General features: G+C 41.9%; 1 protein-coding gene across 1 annotated transcript; it reads right to left on the bottom strand.

The window, feature by feature from the left end:
* Nucleotides 1-203: 203 nt before the first annotated feature.
* On the bottom strand, nucleotides 204-21,184 carry LOC138199209 (polycystin-1-like protein 1). The gene is made up of 47 exons (XM_069151144.1): nucleotides 20,981-21,184; nucleotides 20,624-20,756; nucleotides 20,344-20,547; nucleotides 19,976-20,157; nucleotides 19,048-19,251; nucleotides 18,734-18,897; nucleotides 18,459-18,644; nucleotides 18,146-18,316; nucleotides 17,497-17,562; nucleotides 17,239-17,418; nucleotides 17,078-17,155; nucleotides 16,448-16,590; nucleotides 16,077-16,197; nucleotides 15,717-15,855; nucleotides 14,882-15,074; nucleotides 14,666-14,722; nucleotides 14,189-14,566; nucleotides 13,865-14,107; nucleotides 13,674-13,787; nucleotides 13,361-13,509; nucleotides 13,161-13,261; nucleotides 12,574-12,772; nucleotides 12,388-12,471; nucleotides 11,971-12,166; nucleotides 9,372-9,478; nucleotides 9,093-9,205; nucleotides 8,895-9,007; nucleotides 8,638-8,811; nucleotides 8,217-8,403; nucleotides 7,993-8,087; nucleotides 7,404-7,897; nucleotides 7,197-7,281; nucleotides 6,920-7,105; nucleotides 6,720-6,838; nucleotides 6,523-6,633; nucleotides 6,328-6,436; nucleotides 5,528-5,593; nucleotides 4,649-4,734; nucleotides 4,288-4,522; nucleotides 3,473-3,577; nucleotides 3,057-3,197; nucleotides 2,653-2,787; nucleotides 2,120-2,308; nucleotides 1,825-1,986; nucleotides 1,390-1,557; nucleotides 698-798; nucleotides 204-613 (listed from the first exon to the last, which is right to left on the bottom strand). Exons 1-47 carry the CDS (start codon nucleotides 21,085-21,087, stop codon nucleotides 307-309), a joined length of 7,380 nt encoding a protein of 2,459 aa, XP_069007245.1. The 5' UTR covers nucleotides 21,088-21,184; the 3' UTR covers nucleotides 204-306.
* Between the last annotated feature and the right edge of the window lie 849 nt (nucleotides 21,185-22,033).

Raw genomic sequence — 22,033 nt, 5'->3', positions numbered from 1 at the left:
AGGTATTCCTATAAAGTAGGGTACGGTATGAACTATTTGCTAACAAATAATGCTTTGCAAAACCCGATAACCTATACAAAACAACAATAAAATACATTTGGATTGGTAAATAAATCTAATACAAATAATATAGGCCTAACTGCAGATTCTTTTCTTATTTCAAATGAAAAAAAAACAACACTTTAACCAATAACCTGGCACCCACAAAAGAAAATAAGACTTCTTTATTAAACAGGAAATTGTACAGTGCAGACTTTTTGAGATGTCTTGTTCTTTCAACTTGTTTGCAGTCTCTCTGTAAGGACTCTACTGTGTATCTGGCTCTACTCTCTCAGGCTCCTCATGCACTAGAACCTCCACCACCACCACCTCCGCATGGGTAGCCTGACTTTTACTTAACCAGCAGCCGTCGTTTGTTTCAGTCCATTGGCCAGCTTGCTTAACCGGAACACATTCTTTTGGAAAGCTTTTGAGTGATGTTGACTCTGGGCAGGACAGGCAGTTTTTACTGCTTAATTTATAATCAGATGGCCCAACAATGTCTGAGAGGAGACTGTGTCTCGTTTGGCCTCTCTGATGTAGAACTTGCAGGATCTCCGGTTCAACTTGGGACCTGGTAATAAGAGAAATGAGGAGTCACTTGTTTGTTGAATCGTAATATCTGCTGAATAATGGGTCGCTATTCTGATTTTGTTACCTGAACTGGTGAGATGCAAGTGGGGTGTCTCCATAATTTGACAAACAGTGGTCACCTACATCTGCGGGGTCGTTCATCATCGTCTGTGGCCTCACAGAGTCCTTACAGAATCATACAATCAAACAGATTTATTTTCACGTGTTTTGTGTAAAAGCAAGTAAATATATGTGTGTGTGTGTGTGTGTGTGTTCTGCGTGGTGGAAGAAGAACTCAGGTCCTTTACTTAAGTTAAAGTAATGTGAAAATACTAAATAATACTGAAAAGCTTGTACTATCAGCAAATTGTACTTAAAGTATTAAAAGTATAAGTACACACTTTAATATTACTGCTGTGTTAATGTGCATTTTAACGCTAGAGTTATTAAAGGTTGTGCCTATATTACTGTCGGTTGGTGTGTCAGAACCGCATATCTCTAAAAAGTCAACAAGCTCATGCATCTTAAAGCATCAAAGACCAATTAATCCTCCAATTTTTCTGAATAAATCAAATTCAGAATCCCCAAATTTGGAGCAAAAGTCTGTACAATATTTGCCGCTGAGATTTAGTGGAGCAGAAGTATGAAGCTGCATGAAATGGAAATACTCGAGTAGATTAGAAATAAATGAAATAAGTATTTAAGTTATGCTTAGTTACATTCCACCACTGTGAGCTGTATGCATATGTCTGCGTGTTTGACACGAGGCAGGGTCACCTGTGTGCTCATGCTGGAGGATTGTGGTGCAGGTGATGCGTCAGGACCGTCCTCCTCTCTGTAGCGGTGGGCTTCGGGGGGCAGAGTGTGGTGCAGGCTGTCGGAGAAGGTGTCGAGTCTGAGCAGCAGTTCATCCACTAAGCTCTCGAACTCCTCGAGGTAATACGTCTGCAACAAAAGGAAATGTCACGTACACCTGAATTCGAAGGAGAGTTGATTAGAACATTTCTGGAAGAGTTGGTAACCATAACAACAGTCTCATCTGTTTACAGTGACACAATTTGACAATGATATATACAGTAGATATTGAAAATGCTACAGAGCAACCTAAATAGTTTGTAGTTTTTTTTGTTTGTTTGTTTTACTTGTATATATTTTTGATAAACATGAACATTCTGCTTCTTTTTTTTTAGGGACCGAGCAGCTTTTCCTCACCCTCCCCTCCACGTGTTTGTCAATCCATGCTGGTCGATGCTGCCCGGTGAACTCAGAGACCCTCTCCCTAATGTAGCCCGCCAATTCTGCTGAGGTGAAGACATTCCTCCTGCTTTGAGATCTTTTGCCACTTCTGACCAATGAGGACACGGCCCCCATCACCTGTAAGAGAGACACATCAGAACTCTTGACAGGTTGTTTCTTGCAGCACTATAGTACGCACAGATCAACCAGTCGTTCAACTATTCAGTCACAGGTTTTACAAAGAGAAAAAAAATGAATAGTATATATGTACCACTGCTGTCAGAACCACAGTAGAGGACAGATAGAGAGCTCCACAGTATAAGAAATCGTGCCCAGGAAGGAGGAGGAGGCGCCCGGTGGCTTTGAGGCCCCAGCAGTGAGTCCAAAGTGCCCAAGAGCTTTCTATGTACAGCAGATTCCTCATGCAGGACAACACCGCGAGAAGGATCAGACCTGACATCTAGAAGAGGAGAAGGTGCAGATTTCTGGTGTCGTGTTTCTAACAGTTTTAGAGTCAAAACTTTCTGACATTTTGGTAAAAAAAAAACATCTTAATTTGTCCTAAGCGGGTAAAAGTCCAGAAAAATTATATCAGCATTGCATGTGTGGATGGATGGGACACCAAAGAAAACTGTGTTATTGCATATGAATTACCTCTATAATTTCCAGTATTTTTCCAAGTCTAAGCAAAACACGTTAACACATACAGCCTATTGACAATCAAGCAATGACACCGTCTACCGCTCATGCTGCCTGGAGTGAAGACCTCTCCCAACTCGTTTTATTGCTGTATAATGTGTTTACCGTTGGCCAAAGGAGGCTGGAGAGTGCGTGGGCAAAGACTGTAGCAGCGGTATCTAAAGTCCTGTTCACCCGCAGCACGGTCACGCACTTCATGGTGAGAAGGAACAGCATGATACCACGCAGAGTACGAATAAACTGCAGACACAACGGACATCATCCTCTCTGTTAGTCATCAAAAACAACATGTCTGGTTCACAACGTGATCTAAAAATGTATTACAACTACAACGTGATGTTAAATGTGGCGTTATAACAATGCTATGCTTGTAAACTAATCATAATTAGCTTGTTAAAGATGAGGTTTTTTTTTTTCATTTTCCAATGGATGGTGATGTAATAAAATAAGGAGAACAGGCAGTTTCTCAACATTAACAATCTTTTCCTTCATTGGTGTCTTTCTCTCACTTGTTCCCAGGTGGCCAGGTGGCTAACATCAACATGCCCTCTGTGGTTGTGACTCTGCAGCAGCTCCACCACCTCCATGACAAGGGTGGAGTGATGGACGTGACAGATGTAATATGTGAGTGTCACCACCAGCAGACTGACCTGCAAAAGACAGACACAGTGTGAAGTGTGTATTTCTACACAAGCGAAGTGTAATCAGGTACATTTTAAACCCCGCTGTGCACTTTGACCTTCAGATATTATTTTTTTCCTGTGCTTTGCTTGACAGCTGTGTTAGTTTAACAGCAACAGGTTGCTTTACCCTTTCAGTGAGGTCAGTGCGATCTTGTTTGCGTTGGAGTGAGGGTGTGTACGTGTTATCTGCTGTAAAATCAAGCTGTCTGTATGTGAACTTCTTCAGTTTTAACTCTGCTTACTTCCGCCCAGTTGCTGGGTGTCCTCCAGTATCCCATCAGCCCTTCCTGTCCAACATTGGACACTTGATAACAGAGTTGTAGTACAGACAAGAAGAGGAAGAAGAGCTGGCGGCGAGGAAGAGAAAATGTGAAAAAAAACAAAAAACGTTAGAATATCATCAAACACTAAAATATAATCTGATTTTTGAAAATTGAAATTAAGTGATACATCACTATGTCTGTAGATGCTTTCTTAACTTTATGATAGAGTTGAAAACTAGTTTTTGAATTATCACGGGGATTCCCACACTGTGAAACCAGTACGAACAGGCCACAATTGCACTCCAACATGAACACATCACGTGAAAAAGATTTAAAAAAAAAAAAAAAATGTTAAGTATTTAAACAGATAAATAAATAAAATGTGTCCATGCTTAGCCACGTAGGATGACGTGATTAGTATAATGCTAACATTAGCTTGATTGACTCCTCAGTCATTAAATTCAGCAAATGAAATGTGGAGAATTTTTAAACATTGGCTGAAAGGTCTTGTTGGACAGTTGAGACAAGAGGAGATGGGGTCGGGAGTTGAGCCTCCACATGCATGTGGCACCACTTCTAGCAAGGGATGTAAATGTAGGCAACTATTACTTAATAGGAGCCTTATGTTGTCGTTATTTAGCTCTTGTGAGGTCATTGAATTGTTAAATTAGTCCCATTTTATTTTACGAAAATGTTGGTATCTGCCGTATGGAGTGGAACATGTGAGATGACAATGCTGCGATAACTTTTGGGAACCCCTGTGATAGAGATAAAAACGCAAGTAAGCATTTTACCTGGCAGACCATAACAACATAGTCCCAGACAGCAGGAGTGTGATACACCCTGACTGACAGGACTTTGGCGGAGGGCAGTAGGACACCGACGGGGCTCCGTTCAGTGAGCAGAGTCACACTGGTGAACAGGTTTGGTGCAGGGCTGTACAAGGTGAACTGAACCTCCAGGGCCACCGTCTGTCCTCCCAGCCAGCCGGCTGAATGCAGAAGATTCAGTTTTGATGCAGCGTCAGACCTGCGGAAGAAAAGAACTGACTGATGGTGGTGCTGATTTTTTTTTTTTTTTTATAGACATCAGAGCTGATACCACTGATCATTTGAACAAAAAAAAAAAAATGTGTTTCCACTGTGCGTTTCTCACTTTGTGTGTCCTAAGCCAACCGTCGCGCTGGGCCCTGAGTAGCAACCCAGCTGACCACATGTCCTTGGAAGTGTTACCATGGAAACCTAGGAATTGTGAGACTTGAGTGTGCATTAAGACGGTACCCCGTACCCCCGACAGCAGTAAGAAAAGATTATCTAAGAGACCTGGGCGTACATACAGAACACAGACTGTCAGAATACACACAGTCAGGACAGCACATTAATTAAGGATGCATAAAAAAAAAATACTAAACCGTTACACAATTGCAGCTTTAACGAATGCACAATACAAAGTTGTTTTTCTATAAATACGGGTACTCCAAAAAAATCCTTTATTTCTCATTGCAATTAAAAACTTTGACCCATCCTAAAATTGATCACTCGGACTAATGCAGTCTAGTAGAACACTCGTGCAATAAAACCTATCTTAAGGTTATGACATTGAGGTTTGTTGAAATATTATAACCTTTATAAATAGGACTTGTGGGAGTGTTTTTATTAGAATGTATTAGTTATAGCTGGGTGTACCTCATAAACTGGCAACTGAGTGAGTGTAGATCTTTTTGTGGACTGGGTGCATCTTTGTGAAACAGCACTCTCTACAGGGGGTTTAGTGCAAAACAAGAAAAGATGGGGTGGTTTTTTTGGTTTTTTTTAAGTAGATGGGTGTTATTTCACAACAGACCTATATATTAAAATATAATTATTTTTCTTATGGAAAACCATTACCAGTGCAGTTTGTGAAATTAGAACTGTTCTAGTTTTGATAATCCAAAATAAACACAAAAAAAACCTCTATTACTGTATTTTCAGTTGATGCTTGTATTGAAATAAGTTAGCAAAGGTTAGAAATTTAAAGGAATTTTTTACAACTTACCTGGCTCTGAAATGTGTCTGATATCTCCATCTTCTGCAGGATTGGATCTCCTATCAAAATGTGTGACTGCTAAACAACATCAAAATATCAAAAAGAAAAATGGTTAGAGAAGTGATTGTTTTCACTTTATAATGACATGTAGAATAAGATCTTTCCTAAAAAAATAAAATAAAATAAAAAAAAATAATTAAAAAAAGTGACTTTTAATGGATCAAAGAGAGTTGGACACATGGTCAATGTAAATGAACTTCTCAGTCCTTGACAGGTTCAGATCTTTTATCAACCCGCTTAAAGTTCCCCTCCAATTGAAAACGTTTTTCTTCTTGTTCCTACAGTTGAATATTTAAGCTTTACTGTGCAAAATTATGTATTTGCAGAGTTTAAAACTAGAAGATTGTTTTCACATTCTCAGCTGAAGTGAGAAAGTTTCGATCTGCTCAGTAATAATCTGACTTTAAAGTCTACAAGCATGATTTGTGACATCACAAATATTCTGGCGGCCAATCGTGGTCCGATATCCAACTCGTGCAAGCGTGATATGGAGACTTGAAATGGACATTCACTGAGAATTACTTTACAGGAAAGCTTGACACATCTTGTGTCGAGCAGCGAAACTTTAGAAGTGACATTTATTTGCATATTCACAGATTCTGGAATTTTTAATGAGTCACAAAATATTATTCAGTAGAGTATATTTAATATACTATATTTAATTTAAGTAGAGTATTTTGAAATTGTCTTGAGGGGATCTTGAACTTACATAAAACTTGATTTACTCTCGAGTTTTAGTCGTAGCTTACCTCAGGTTTGGCCGATGCATTCTTGTACAGTAAATCAAGCAGACTTGTGTGTGTCCACTTCCACCAGTCATCATCTTTTTGTATGGACATAAAATCATTCTCATGGTTCCTGATGAAAGATAACATCTCAGTTTTCTGTGTTCGTGGTGAGTGGCGTTGATAAATAGAGATCCGGCACGTGTGCGCGACTGTTACCTTATAAACTCCCTGCTGACAGCTCTGTTGAGGTGGTAATGGTCACTGAATGAGCTGCTGTAGGTTATACACATCAACAGGAAAAGCATGGAGGCCCAGAGAGAAAAATTTCTGCATGACATAGAGAAGAGTGGATATCTTATACAGCTCTAAATTATATACAAACAGGAGGGAGCACAAAAACACAAAGACCGAACCTCAGTGTTTTAAGGATGAGAGTCTCTCTTCTTTTCTTCCCACGAGTTTTCCTCAGCTCTGCTGGAGTCTGTGGGCTCACGAGTCGCAGGTGGCGTTCTCTCTGACGAGCTCTGAGACGCTGTCAATCAAAAATAATTAACTTTATGTTTCAGGAGGAAAGATCAGAACAGACTGAACTGAACGACAGTCTCTTTTTCACCTCTTCAAGGAACGAGCATCTTTTCTGGAGTGAAGCAGATGGCCTGAGCTGCTCTTCAGGTCGATCAGCACCAGTGTGGTTCCACAGTTTTGAAGTCTCTACCTCAAACTGCCTTATACTGAGGAAACTATGAAAGTCTGGTCTTCTCCTGTACCAACAGGAGACAGTCACGGCAACTGTAAGTATCTGGAAAAGACAAATAAAGCTTGTTATTCTACATTACTCCATTATTTAGTTCAAATGCACGTATTTAGTCAAAAGGCAGGAATTAAATTACCACAGCTGGGTGGATGAGGAAGATGCAAGACATCACAGAGATGAAAAGAGAGTGAACCCAAAGTAGAACCTTGCTGCTGCTGAATCTGACACATAAAAACACACACACGAGACACAGTTACAGTGTGACACTGACGCAAAACAAAAACTCAGTGCAGCTCATTAACTTTTCATTATCATCCATCTGATGGTGTCACACTTCCACTACCTCATTCCCAGCACTGCAGAGAGCACCAGGCAGCAGAGGGACAGCAGCAGACACAGGGCCCAGGCCACATGGTGACACCGCTGGGAGGCTTGACTGAATCTTCCCTCCCTAAGTTTGTCGATGACTCCGAAGCCGCTGCTGTGACCAGACCACGCTGTCTGGTGACGGCTGCCTTCTTCAAAGCTGCGGCCTGATGAACATTTTCTTCGAGGATCTTTCTCCTTTTGTGCTGGCTGACATTCATCCCTCGTATCTGACAAACCAGAATTTTGGGTTCCACGAAACCTGCCGCTCTCGGTTAAAAGTTCTTTACCCTGAGGCGCTCGGTCGGCATTGCTCCCTTTAGAAACCACCATTAACGTTTGGGGCACTGGTACCACACCGCTCTCTAATGCACCCTCCTTTCTTGTGACCACATCTGGTTCGACTGCAGCTCCGTTATCTGTGTCTTTATGTTCTTGAATCGTCGAGGAGACTGACAGGAGGTCTGTGTCCTGCGGCACAAAAAGAAGGATCCGACAAATTTAAAATGCTGCAAGAAGAAAAGAAAAGAAGGAGGAACAGAAAATACCTAAAGGTGACAGACAACCTGGTATTTTTTCCTCCAGACTTCCTGTGCCCACAGCTGAAGGCTGCTCCAAGAGAGTTGAGGCTCAAACACACTCTCATTTACTGAAAGAGCATCTGTGAAGATAAAGAAGGGATAAAGAATAAGATGAGGAGACAAGAGGACAAAAAAAATAACATACAAATTGGGGTTGTGTATTACCTCGGTGTAATCCCATAACAATTTAATGTGAAACCAAATGTCACCTTCAAAACAGTCCTTTCGAGTTATTCTGCCCTTTAAGTGATGGATTCCTGACCCCGTCAGCTCGACCCCACGCAGTCGGAAAAGGAAAGATATCACTGTTGCTGCGGGCAACACAGCCACCGCACTCAAAAGTCCCGTTGTTATAGAAACAGCTGACATGTCGACAAAACCCAACTCGGATGGCAACTGTGAACAAGGAATTCAGAACCAAAGGATTGCAGGTAACAAGTTTTACAACTGTCGTGTATCAAATCTTGAACTTTGATTTTGATTTCATCAAGGTTGGTGCTAGATAGGATCAGCTGGAGGGACACACGCCCCAAACTCAACACTGCTGTGATTGGTTGTTTTACTGCCAATCAACAGGCAGGGCTTCCCTCCCGCTGATCCAATCGAGCACCGGTGTTTTTATTCACCTACCGGATCATCCGTTTGTGCTATGATGACTGTGTTGACACATGCATACCCCAACACCAGCAGCACACACACGCTAAGTCTCTGACTGTGTGTGAAGGAGGTAGGACAGGGGCAGCTGTACACAGACATCCAAATGTGGAAATCAGCCACGTAGTCAGGTAGCTTGAGGCACAACATCTGCAAGCATACAAGGTAGAGACTCGGCGTCACATGGTAACACAAATATAATGAGTGTTTACAGGTGTATGTGAGCGTTGTACCTGAGCAAAGCCCGTCCCTTCCGTGCAAACACGTAGCATCCTCTCCACTCGGCCATCGCCTTTGTTCACGGCCAACCAGCACTGACCAATACACAGCCATCTCTTCTCATTCCCTCTGTTCACCTGAATTAACAAACCATCTTGATTATCAAATCAAAGTCCAAGCTTTGAGATAAGACACAGTCATAGACACTAAACTGGCGGGATTTACCTCGGAGACCTCCACTTGTTTGAGGTACCAGTCCGCGGAGGGTCCAGAGTTGTCATGCCATAAGTGAACCCCCCACACCGGGCCCAGGCTGTCTGCTGCACTGTAGGGTAGAGACACACAAGTAGGAGTTGAATGAATTAGCAAAGCAAATGTGATCAAGTAGTATTTTAGTAAAATGTGTTGCATACTATATATTTATTTAATGTGGAAAACAAAAAAACAACATCTTAATTTCAGGTCATATTTGGAGCCGTGGAGGATGTTACCTGAGTATAAATGTGTCTTGAGAGTTCCTCCTGAAGAGAGTGCATCCTGGGACTTTAAGTTCTTTTGTCTGTGAGGACCCGTCTTCACCATGTAGCATTATGTAAACCTGGTAAACATGTTTTCCAAATGCACGTTAGACTTTACAGTCTTTTATAGCTCATATTGCTCACACACTCATTCAGATTAATAGTTTAGACATTAATGTTGTTATTCTGAAAGCGCACTGTTCAAGGACATGTGTTGTGATCTTCACATTTATATCTTAGCCACCTGTTCATTTCTCATGCTGTTCAGTGACATGCTCTATGTGCTTATAAAGCCAATAACTGAGTGCCAGACTGTCTCTTGCTGTCAGGTAATATTTCAGAATGAGGAGTGCTGCAGGTTTTCCGGCGTTGCTGCTCTGTCTGTCCTGGACATGGGCTCAGGGGGACGGAAGGATTGTCAACTAGCACTCATTCTTGGAACCATTATGATTGTAATCCTGCTCCGCTTCCACTGCATTATTGCTTTTTTACTAGCTACCTGCTCTCTACGCCTCCTCTGCCTGGGACCAGGGGCCTCTTGGTTGTTTAGGATAAATAAGACGCTGTAGTGCGGTTTATCTTCGATGCATTCATACTGCGATAGTCTTAAGGAGTCCTGGACGAGCAAAGCCAGCTCGGCGTCTTTGATTAGTCTCATCTTTCCCCTTTTTGTTTACTTGGGTGACAGGGAACGATGTTACTCAGACAGTCGGAGAAATCCACAAGAAAGATGTTCCGTTTGAGATGCAGGGCATTGAAGCAAGTCGTGATCAGAGCGACGGACGCACCAACATCATCCCTGACATCTGGGCTGAGCTGAAGGAGCTCAGAGACATGGTCATCGAACAAAAGGTGGAGCTGAGGAACAGCCAGATCGAGATAGAGAAGCTGGAGCAAGAAAATGCAGGTGATACACCGACTGAAACACACCAGTTAATGTGAATTTACTGATTTAGTTACATCTCAACAAGTGTCGGCCATACAGGCCAGAGTGACAGTAAATTAAAGCTAGAATGTGGATGTTGTCAAAATTTACAAATATTTAGATATCGATTTAAAAAAAAGGAATTTCTGTTTATAACCTATTCACTGTCTGGTCAACCTTCAGAATGAAAAGCCGCATCTAAGTTTTACAGCTGACCCTTACACAAAAAAACACATGAATTGCATGTGCAAAAACTCATGTAATCACACATGATGCATGATATTGCACGTGTAAAACATTTTTCGTCAGGAAACACGTGGTTTTGGAAAGTTGTTATGGTGTCATGTGAAGCCTGTGTAGGTTCCAATGTGAAAACTTTTCCACAAATTTTCCTCATGTTATAATATGCTGCAACATGTGATAAACATGTGTCATACATGTGATCACCTGTATCCTAAATGGAAAACATGGGAAACTCGCAGGGACTATACTGTATTCACCTGTTTTATAGTTTGACCAGAGAGCGTCAGCCACTTCTGTGCTGTTCTTGTTCTCCCTCATTTACATTTTCAGCATTATAGACAATTTTTTTTAAATTAATTAATTTATTTAGGATTTGGTGCTGTTGTCATTTTTACATTTGACTGTTGACTGACTTTGAACCGATTTCAACAGCAGCTTTAAATGCGTTCACAGATTTGAAGGCCAGAATGAGCACCAGTGAAAACCAGGTGGAGGAACTCATGAGAGAGAACGCAGGTGAGCCACGAGTATCACTGAAAATAATCCAATGTATGTCAGCAATGGGATTCAGAGGTGCTTCCCTAAAACTGTGGTTTATTATTAACTTTCTAGTAAAAATGTGGAGGAGGAGCTCGAGAGCTCTAAAGCTATAAAAAGCATTAAGTGTAATGTGTTAGCACAGAGAAGATATTTATTGGGGCTGAGATCATAAGTAAGATCATATTTGAACTTTTTGTTGAAATGCAGACGTGCCAGTTTGTTAGGTACACATAGCATATGTTTTAAGTTCTACTGTGTTCTACAAAACATAATTATATTAATTTATTTAGCCAAAACCAGTTTTACATGCTGATGAGATTTCACACCTGGCTGTTAGATAAACACTCCATTTGTTTATTTTGGCTTCTGTTGCAGATATTGTGGCTGACAAGTGAAAGTAAGAGTATTTTTTTCAAAGTCTAATATATGATGCTAGCAGTGAGAGTGGCAGGTTCAGGTTCATCTTCAATGTAAAATGATGCAGAGTGAAACACCTAATAAAAATGAAAATGAAAATATAAATAAATTAAGCAGGAGTGACATGTTACAGTTGTTACTATAATTGAAAGCCTGCTGGCTGTTAGCGGTCGTGTGATTCTGCTTTATGTTTAGCTGCCCTTTGTGAATGAAGAGAGTATTTTTCCAAATAAATAAATCTCTGTAAAAAAAGACTTGGAAAATTGAACAAAAACATTCAACAATGGGAGACACGAACATAGAAACCTTGTGGTCATGATGAACATGTTTCTATTACAGTAAAATGTGTTAATTCTTGAGAGCATCCATGTGCAGTTAAATGCAATGCGACCATAGAGGCCAGTGAGAATGAATGATGGGTTTAAAGGAACAAAAAAACAGCTTTACCTTTGCACTCAGACGGGCTGCAGAGCAGAGACCAGTGTGGATGGTGACAGCATAGAGATGTGGGTCATATGGAGAGTTGTCAGAAAGATAGTGGACTTTTCCATTCATCTCAGCTCTCTTACACAGCACCAACCCCGGGATGTACAGGCACACGAACACCACCAGGACACCCAGGACTGTCAGATCACTGGACACACTGAGGTTTCAGAGAGGCAGAAAGCAAGTTGTATTCATATTTTGACCTCTCTTTACTTGGACAATATCTTACATCTTATAAGAAGCAAAACATTGTGATATTACTTGTGTTATACTGGAGCATGTAAATAAAAGGTCCAGACTATCGCTACAGTTGAAGGAACAGTGATGTTGTTTGCTCTTGACAAATACAAGATCCAGGCCTCAGGGGGATGAGGTCACCTTAGGAACGGGTCCAGATCGGCTGTGTCATGGCTGCTCTGGATCTGCTGCTGCACCACAGTCAGCGGCCTCAACTGGTGGCAACTGGATTCAACACCCAGAAACAAGTGATTAATCTAACCTATACATTCTTTTTTTTTTCTTGCAGTGTGTGTGGATGTGTTTTATGCTTATTTCATGCCTTACCTGCAGTTCACTGCAGAAGTTGTTTCTGATTGCCGTGTCCTGCAGCCGTGGGGTGTCCAGGCCCCCTGCTGGCTGTCCCAGGACAAACACAGACTGCTGTCCACTGAGAGGCTGTAACTTATCTGTTCACTCAGGTGCTTGCCTCTGGGTGCTTTCTCAAAATCAGCGTTAAGCAGGGCCAAGTGACCAACACCTGCAGCTAGAAAATGTTATGATTTTGGTGAGACCGTTTTCAAATGTACATGTGAAATGTTGAAGCAAGTGCAGGAAAGTAATCTGAGCCAGCTACACAGAATTAGTACAAATATTATCTTGCTAAGTACTGTGTTGGAAAGAGTTAAATGGTAAAAGATAACTTTTTGATATGACTACCTCTTAACACAGCATATTTTAAAAAAAAATGTATTCTTATTCTCAAAATGATATCCAATGACTAGTGACTATATAACTGAAATTTTTGACATGTTACACTTTGCTAAAGCATTAATGGATGATTGATTTGATAGATACTTTTTATGTATATGTCCATTTCATAGATGGTAAGATGAGGAGGGACAGAGCTGAAAACAAAGAACCGAGAGACTCACCATTGAGGTGGGATGGGGGCAGACTGATCCGTGTGGTGTTGCTCTCCCAGTGGTGAGTCCTTTGCAGGTGGTGCATGCTGGGAGTTGGCCTCTCAAACATCCTGAAACATCAGAGATTCATGCCATATTTATGTCATTTACTCAAAACTCATTATCATCATGTTTTCATACAGCTCGAAATTGAGTCTCTGCAAGTCTACCTGAAGAGCAGCATGATGGGAAACGCCTTGTTGAGTGGTGGCGTGAACACGACTGTCAGCTGGATGGCCTGCTGCAAGTGCTCGTGGGTAATGTTGAAGCTGTGGTAGTTGACCTGGCTGCGCAGAAGGATGTACTCGCGTGTAGAGCTCTTCTACAGCCGAGATGTGATCAGTTACTCACTGAAGAAGTTCACTGAGAGCTCAACAGTAAAAATCAGCTTTGTACACAACGCTTTTCATAAATATAACTTTTGTTTTGTTAAGAAGAAATCTCCACAGGGCACCTTTATTTTTCACAAACACAAACACATACTTTACTGTGTGGGTGCAGCAGCTCGATGCTGATTGGCTGAATGAGGGGGCGAATGGGGATCTTTCTCCTCGTGCTGCACTTGTACAGACTCAGGTCAACCACTTGTCCACTCAGCTGGAAATCAAAGTAGTAGGTAAGAGTGACACCTTGCCTTTAAATCACTAAATGTCTACATATCCTGCTGTTTTCACCTGTGTGGGATAGCTGGCCCAGCTGTAAGGGCTGTGAGCAAGCTCAGTCAGCACTTTGAGGACACACTGTTGATGGGAAGGGATGTGATGAGCAAACAGCATCTGGATCAGAGAAGCCGGCATGTAGAAAGTGGTGGAGCCACTGCTGATGACTGTGGACGTTTGGTTTTGGCGTGCGGCATACAAGGTGATAAAATCAGTGCTAACTCTGTGCTCCTGGGTCTCATGGAACAAAAGGGACTTCTGAAAAAAAGAGACTGGATATTAGTGTGAGTGTGGGGGGGACATCTTTACATGTATAAAAACATGCATGTTTTCTCTCACCCGCATTAAGTCTGAAGCAGTCTGCAGAATATCAGCTACAAGCGGCACCAGTTGCCTTGTTGGACTTGATCCGCCCTGTTTGATGTGAGGACAGGAGGATGACTCTGGTAGACAGCCACCAGGAGCATCTTCAACATCTCTTGTGTTTTCACCAGTCAGTGAATCTGATTCCTGTGCTTTTGTAATGTCGGCACTGTTGTGTGTTTTAGGTGTGTTTTCATAACTAGTGACCGCTTGAAGGCTGTATGAAAGCAGGCTGACCAGAGAGTTGAGTGTCTTCTGGTTACCATGGTACTGATCTGGAGCACTGGACTTAGAAAAAAGCTCTGAGACAACCTGAACATGAGCTGTTACTTGTCTGGCACTCACTAATGTCACCTAAAAGGAATAAAAGCAAGCATGAGAAACAATTTTAATCTGTCAGCAAGCATCTGTCAGTGTCTCCTTGTCCATGAAAGAGAGCAACCGTTCACCTACCTGACTTGTAACTTGCAGAAGGTCTTTAAGAATACGGATGTTGTCTGCCATTGATTCCTGGGATTGAATTACATGTGAGATAATTCAGCAAAACAATGTTATTCTGTTAATCTTAAAGTACTGTGCTGGTGTGTGTGTGTGTGTGTGTGTGTGTGTGTGTGTGTGTGTGTGTGTGTGTGTGTGTGTGTGTGTGTGTGTGTGTGTGTGTGTGTATACCTGTTCGCTGCTCTCGAGCTCACACACTGTGCAAATGAGCACATTGCGCACGTGTCTCTGTGCGTGTGTGTTGGCCGCAGTGTCCCGACTGAGTCTGTTCAGGACGCCGGAGAGGAGACTGACGTAGTTACGAATCTCCACACTGTTCCCAAGCTGCACCAGAGCCGACAGGTTCCTCAGACCTGACTCTGAGCTGGAGCGAATGAAAAATTAATAACAGAATGTGGTATCCATAGTGTTGTCGTAATTAATGCAGCATAGAAGAGCTCTACTGTTGTTGTCTCGCTCTGAATGTTTTATAGACTTTCAACCCCCAGAGAGCCACTTTTAGACTGCCAGATTGTATAAAATCGCTGTATATTCTCCACTATAACAAAGTTTGTCTTTTCATTTAGCTCTTTTAATCAGCAGATGAAGAACTTAGACCAACTGAACCTGCAGTAGAAATATACAGAAGATCCAAACTAAACTCCATTTATAAGTAACTTAACTAAAATGTACAACTCCAGAATGTTAACCCAAAACATTATTTCACATTTATTAATTGTGAGAAAGCGTTTTGTTACAATTTATAAGTCTTATATTTGGCACGTACGACTAATAAGTGATGTATATTCATAAAATGTATGAAATTTAAAAGTATTTAAGAGTAAGGTGCATAATTCTTCAATCTGACATCCAAATTTCTTCTCGTAATCTAAAGTGTCCATATTGAACTCTGGTTTACTGTCACTCAAAATCACAATATTGCATGAATACTGTGTTACTTTGAATTTGAGCACATTTTTAATGAAGCCCTGAAACACGAACGTAAAATGAATTAATTGATTCTTACAGCTCCAGATCAGGATTATGATGAGAAGAAGAAGAAGACGAGGTGTCTCTGAGGAAGCTTGGTCGGACTTGGACGGTGACAGGACAGGGTTTGGTGGCGGACCCATGTGTGCCGCTTCTTATTTCTGTATAAATTATCACTATAGAAACAACGATAAATAAGTTTACTTAATACATCAAATGGAAATGTCAGTGATACAATGCAAAAAAAAAAGTGTTTAATGTGTACTTTAATATTCACAAATTAGGGTCCATGTGCATGTCGTTTTGCCTGTGTGTGTGTGTGTGTGTGTGTGTGTGTGTGTGTGTGTGTGTGTGTGTGTGTGTGTGTGTGTGTGTGTGTGTGTGTGTGTGTGTGTACCTTTATAGTCATCACTGGGGTCACCTGAAGGAAGGCTGAAGTAGTATTGGAAGTCTCTCCCGTGGTACAGTGTCCTGGGGGGTCGTCCTCCTACACTGTAGCTGTACTCATACAGTAAGTCCTTCAAACACACATATTTACACACACACCAAACCATGTGAGGGACATGCAGGGACAAATGTACCCAAATCAAAACTGGAGAGAAGAGGAGGATAGATGACTGAACTCAAATGTGAAAGAATGTGCAATTTATGCAGCTTAATTTAAATATATAAAATTTTACTGGGAATTTGTTTACATTTAAAGCATCTGGCACATCATGCATGGTCAACCAAGCAATACGTGTGTTAACTGTGTTTAAAAGAATATACCTCCCTCCCTGAGCTGCAGAAGACACTGAAGTGTGTGCGTAGCTCAACTCCTTGTTCTGGCTGCACCTGGCACGTCATGCCCTTTGGAACAGGGTTGGTTTGAAGGAACAGCTGAGTCCGGCCCAGAAAACTATTTTGAGATGCTGAAGTTCATCAGACAAAAACAGAGAGCATCGTTCACGCAAAGATTCCAACCTACAAGTGATTGACTGAATCAGAGCCAACGCGGTCATTATTATGTTAACCCTCGTGTTGTCCTTGGATCAAAATGACCCGCAGCTGTGTTCAACCAAGTTCTATTTTATTTTCATATTTTTTGGGGATCATTGGTGACAAGGAGGCTGTGAGGGTTTCTTTAAAGAATGATGACCAATGATCCCAAAAAATATAGAAATAAAATAGAACTTGGTTGAACACAGCTGCGGGTCATTTTGACCCGAGGACAACACGAGGGTTAAGGTTACAGTACGCAAATATTTAGAAACCAAAGCTGCATTTTGTCTTATTCTGCTGTTACAACTCATCTCCTATGGCTCATTTTGAGATGTATTATTTAGAAATATTTCTTCTATCAATTTTTCTATCTTTTTATACCTTAACAAAAATGTCAGCTCTTGTGTTGAGACTTACTGACAGTGACCTCCACCATGTATCTGCTGTTTGGCCTCAGGCTGAAGGGTCTGAAGCCGAGTGAAGGGGAGGAGATTCCTGTACAGATTCAAAGAGAAAGTAAAAGGACTAAACGCTGAGACAGACAAACACGGACAGGAAATGATTTCTGAATGATGTACCTGTGTAAGTGAAGGACTCAAACAGGCCTCTGTCGACTGAGTCTCGGGGTAAGTCGAGCAAAGTTGGCTCCTGAAGCACCACAGGTGGCTCAGGATCCACCAAATTACTCCCCTCATCTTCATGAAATGCTGGATTAAACACCGAGTCATCTCCTGCGCTGAAGCCCTCATCGTCCACACCTGGGAATACACACGGGAAAATAAACATCCATCTCATATCAAATACAGTAGCAAACACAGATACAGCGTGTAGTGTACCTGTGGGTCTTCCTGCTGACATCCCCGGGTCTCCTTCCTCTGCACTTGGGAAGGGGACATCATAATCTGGATCTGTAACACAATTAGCTTTAATGCTAAATGACAGAATGGCATTAAAATAATTAAGATGATAATACAGTGTATTTGGAAAACCAGGTCCTTCAAACTCTTTTAGCTCCTTTTAGTTTTACTGCCCTCAGCTTGCCTACTTGAATTAAGTCTCACTGCTCTCATTAATGTTACTTTGTGCTGACAGCACCAAGTAGCAGACAACCTCAGAGACTAGCTGGTGAACACGTCATAGTATTTAGCAGCTAAAGAGCCTCATTTCTCTCAGGAGGTGGTGGAGACCAAAAGTCAGCAAAAAGAATATTGGATTTAAATTCATCATCTGAATACAAAAATTACTCCGAAATGAAAGATAATGTGGCTCCTGTATGCTGGATTTGTAACTGTTTTCTTAAAAAGTTCACTACAGTATCGCTTTCATTTCTCTTATCTTTTTTCAAGCCTTTTTTGCAGGTGTCTTAAAGGGCCAGAATACCTGAAAACACTTTAATTTGACTGTTCAAAGACCAAATTTATTTCTTCACCAATGGCTGTTTGAATTTGAATGTGTGACTTCCAAACCAAAATGTTTTTTTCTTACCCAGCCGGCCATCCACATCCCCCCTCTCTAGCACTGGAGGAGAAAATTCCCAGTCAGCAGAAGAGTCAGGGTCAAATGGAAATTCGCTGATAAAGTCCCTCTGGACAAAATGGTCTGGATCTAGGAAACTACCATTGTCAAGGACAAAAGGACTAGTGGAGTGCTTTGACTCTGTGTGAGGAGAGAGGAGGAGATTTAGTGACATGGTGGTATACGTTCTCGGTCTGAAGTTTCTTCTTTTTATCTCACAAACTACAGTCTAACACACCAGCTTTGTTTGACGTGTTTCTGTTCTTGTTAGACAATGTCTCACTGTAGGGCAGGTCCAGATTGAGCTCTTTGGCCTCTGTTTCAGAGGCATTCTCGGGAAAGGATGAAGAAGTAGAGGCATAGACAGTGTGGGTGTAATGTGAAGTATTCCCAGGAATCTGAAGGGAGGTGTCAGGATCCTCCTTGATGGTGGACGGAGCACTGAGATCTGCTGTATAACAGAACAGGACTGGAACAGAACAGATGAGCAAAGATTCAATGTCAGAAATGTTCTTTCAAATGAAAGGAGTAAGGGGAGGAATTTTGTCTTTGTTTTACCCTCCGTGACGGGCTTGGATGAAACGTTGACCAGGTACAGACTCCAGCTGTGCTGGGTGTGTTTTACAGGAATGTTACAGTCTTCACAGATGGCGCTGACTGAGAAAGACTTATCCCAGTTCACATGGTCTCCCTGGCAGTCACGGCAGTAAACGGATACCTTCCTGGATCGGATGTATGATTGGGCATAGCGTAGCAGGGCACGTCAAAAGTCACGTATTGGATCAAGGTGCTATTTTCAATGGTAATTTTCAGCCCCAAGAGCTTAAATTAATGGTTCCTCCTCTCTTTTTGCTTCGTTTTTGAACTCATACCTGATCGTGTTTGATGTTACAGTGAGGAAAGCCTCTGATGAAGCTGAGCGCTCTCCGCTGTGGACGGTGAAGGTGAACTGGAATTGGTCAAAGTTGTGTTTCAGGAAACTGACAGGGAGTGTGAGCACAGGGGATGAACTGGGAATGTGGTGGCTGAAACAGGAGCTGGGGATGGAGCTGACTGGCTTACATGTCCAGCTGTAGCTATACAGAGAAAATTAGAGAAGATGTTCACTTCCAAACACACAAATCTTTTCAGAGGGACACACACGAATATGAAAGACAAAAATTACTCCAAAATAGGAAAACAAGATATGAAACAACTAAAAGAGACACAAAATGACCACAGAAAACTATTTAAAGTTGTTTTTTGATTTTCATTTTGTTATTATTGCACTGGAATATAACATCCCTATTTAAAACTTTCTGAATGCACAAATGTTCACAAATAGCCTGTAGCTAAAGAGTTAAATAAAAGCTCGGCTATATTTTGTGTGGCTGTTTAACCTCAATAAACTTCAATTCAAAAAGTTAAATTCAATTATCGGGTTAATATTGCAGTTCTCATTATACCCGTTAGGGGGCGCGTCCGGTTTGCGAACTAGCTACAAAGACGAGATGAATAGTGAGCTAAAAGTTGAAGTTATACTTATTAAAGACGGAGGTGCCGTGTTTTTTTTAAATGACACGTTGACGAAGCAGATGGAAATCAAAGCAATTACATTGCGATCACCAAATTCCCCATAAAAGCGTACACTTGTTGTATCTTGTCAATTTTCTTTTAACAGGAAGGTTTCTCTGCTTTCTGCCAGACACTCGTATTCGCAAAATATCCATACAGTATCGTTTGCAGCCCATTTATACGCATGTTATCCTGCCTTGGGTTAGATGTCCATTTAAAGGTTTTAAAGCAGGTCACAGTTGCTACCTGAGCGGGTTCATGGGGAAGTCAGGGTCGTAAGACGCCTGCCCATCCAGGGTTACTGTGGTGTTGCTGATGCTGCTGATGAAGACGTTGGTGCCGCCCTGGATGAAAGGCACAGGGGGGCTCGGTGTCACCTGAACTCTCACGCTGTAGTTACTGTACACCACGCTGCCGACGACCTGGACCTGCAGATGAATGACAGCCAGGGCTCGAGTTGATTTCTTGTTTGGTAAAAAAAAAGAAATAAGTGCAATGCCAGTATGTTCGTACTATTATTAACAGAACTTGTGACAAAATGTAGAGCTGGATGCCTTTTAAATCATTTATCCCAGTTTAAAGATCAATGCGCAGCAGTTCTTGTCATTACTTACCCTGGCTCTGGCAGTATAGGTGTCGTATTGCAGGAGGTGGCTCTGCAGACTGAGGCTCTGTTTGTGTGTGTCTGTGAGAGGCAGAGGGACGACCCGGCCGTCAGAGTCACGTAACGTCCAGGTGTAGTTGAGACCTCCTGATGAGTCACAGTCAACTTCTGTCTCATACGTCACCCCCAGACGGATAACCTCATGTCTTTGCACCTAGGTGCAGAGAGGACAATTCATTATCTTATTGCCATTATCCGGTTGCATGTTTCGGTAAATGTCCAGCCCGTACCTGTAGTTTGAGAGGCCCCATGTTTTTGACTGCTGGAGGCCGACAAGGCTGGTCCACCACGAAGATGTGGCTGCTCAGAGAGGCCGAGCTGACCAGGTTAAACACGGTCACCTCGACTCTGAACTCTCCTGTTCTGGAGAGGCAAATGCATGTACACTAAATCAAGGCATAAATGCGCATCACACATAAAAGGGTTCATTTTTTATATTTACTTGAAAGAACAACGCTAAGACAAGCTGACGAGGATGTCAGGAACGAGAGAGAATTTAATATTGTCACATAAAAAGCATCGGAAATGAAATTCACCTGAGGAACATTTAAAACTAACTTCAAATCGAGTGTAACTCTTCGGCTCACCTGTGGAAGACGTGCCTTTCGGTGCTCTGTCCTGTCCTGGTTGTTCCGTCTCCGAAGCTCCACAGGAAGGTCGCGTTAGTTCCTACGTCCACCCGGCAACTCAACATCACCGTGTGATTCCGCAGGGCCGAGGCCCGGTGCACCAGCCGGTTGAGCTTCACTCCCCTCTGGACGAGCAGCGGGAACACATCGGAGGTGACGGATGTCCGACCACGAGACGCCACTACGGCTACATTGTAACTGCGTCGAGACGGGTGAGATTTGACTGGTGAGTCACTCGCACTACTAGATTGAACATTGTCAAAGGGAAGCTAAGGTTCCTGCACGTACAACAGGCTAATCTATTTAATTATACCCGAGTGACAAGTTTGTTGTTTTAATCAGTTGAATAACAGAATTTGAAAAATGATCATTTGCTATTTTTCGGACAAAAACATGCGAATCTTAATCTTTTAAGTCAAAGAAGCACCAAATTGTATTTTGAATGTTTTGGACTCGGGTCTGGTACCTGCCGGGGTTGTGATATCTTTTGATGATGGTCCTTGTTCTGGTTCTGGCTGATCTGGAGTCTCCAAAGTGCCAGATGAACTCCACAGGACCTGGTCCATCAGCTACAGCCAGGAAGAGTATATCTGTGTTTGTGGGATAGGCTTGCTTTGCCGCATAAATCCTCACAGCTTGGGGATAAAAGAGACACATGATCATCACATACAGTATATACTATAGATAAGGACTGTTTTAGGACAGAGATGTGCAAATATAAACCATTTGAGGTTGATATTGTGTCAAGACAGTGGCCATTTAAACATTTATGTTACACTGATTTAAGAATAAAAATGTAGAAATCTTTTTTTAACATTTACAAGAAAAGAGGGTTAAAAAATGTGACTTTATTGTTTAAATGTCTTTACTCTTGTTATCTGCGTTGTGAATGAGACTTTGCCTGGTGGGTGCTTGCCATGTTGGATTAATTGTAGCTTGTGGTAACGGCTTCCTGTTCCCCTTCACACACACTCTCACGTCTCTATTCTGAGAAGACACTCGGTTCTCAGC

Source organism: Embiotoca jacksoni, unplaced genomic scaffold (genome assembly GCF_022577435.1).
Source record: "Embiotoca jacksoni isolate LCO1_2020_lvr unplaced genomic scaffold, fEmbJac1.0.p SCAF_17, whole genome shotgun sequence".
Classification (NCBI taxonomy): Eukaryota; Metazoa; Chordata; class Actinopteri; family Embiotocidae; genus Embiotoca; species Embiotoca jacksoni.
The sequence above is the reverse complement of the archived record's forward strand: the minus strand, read 5'-3'. Positions and strand labels throughout refer to the sequence as shown.

Bases quoted from the DNA above. Each gene is read 5' to 3' on its own strand.
- LOC138199209 (XM_069151144.1), bottom strand. From the start codon at position 21,087: ATGTTGAGTTGCCGGGTGGACGTAGGAACTAACGCGACCTTCCTGTGG. The intron at 13,262-13,360 runs GTAGACTTGCAG...CTGATGTTTCAG, and splicing joins CCCATCATGCTGCTCTTCAG to GATGTTTGAGAGGCCAACTC. The intron at 3,578-4,287 runs GTAAAATGCTTA...CCTCGCCGCCAG, and splicing joins ATGTTGTTATGGTCTGCCAG to CTCTTCTTCCTCTTCTTGTC.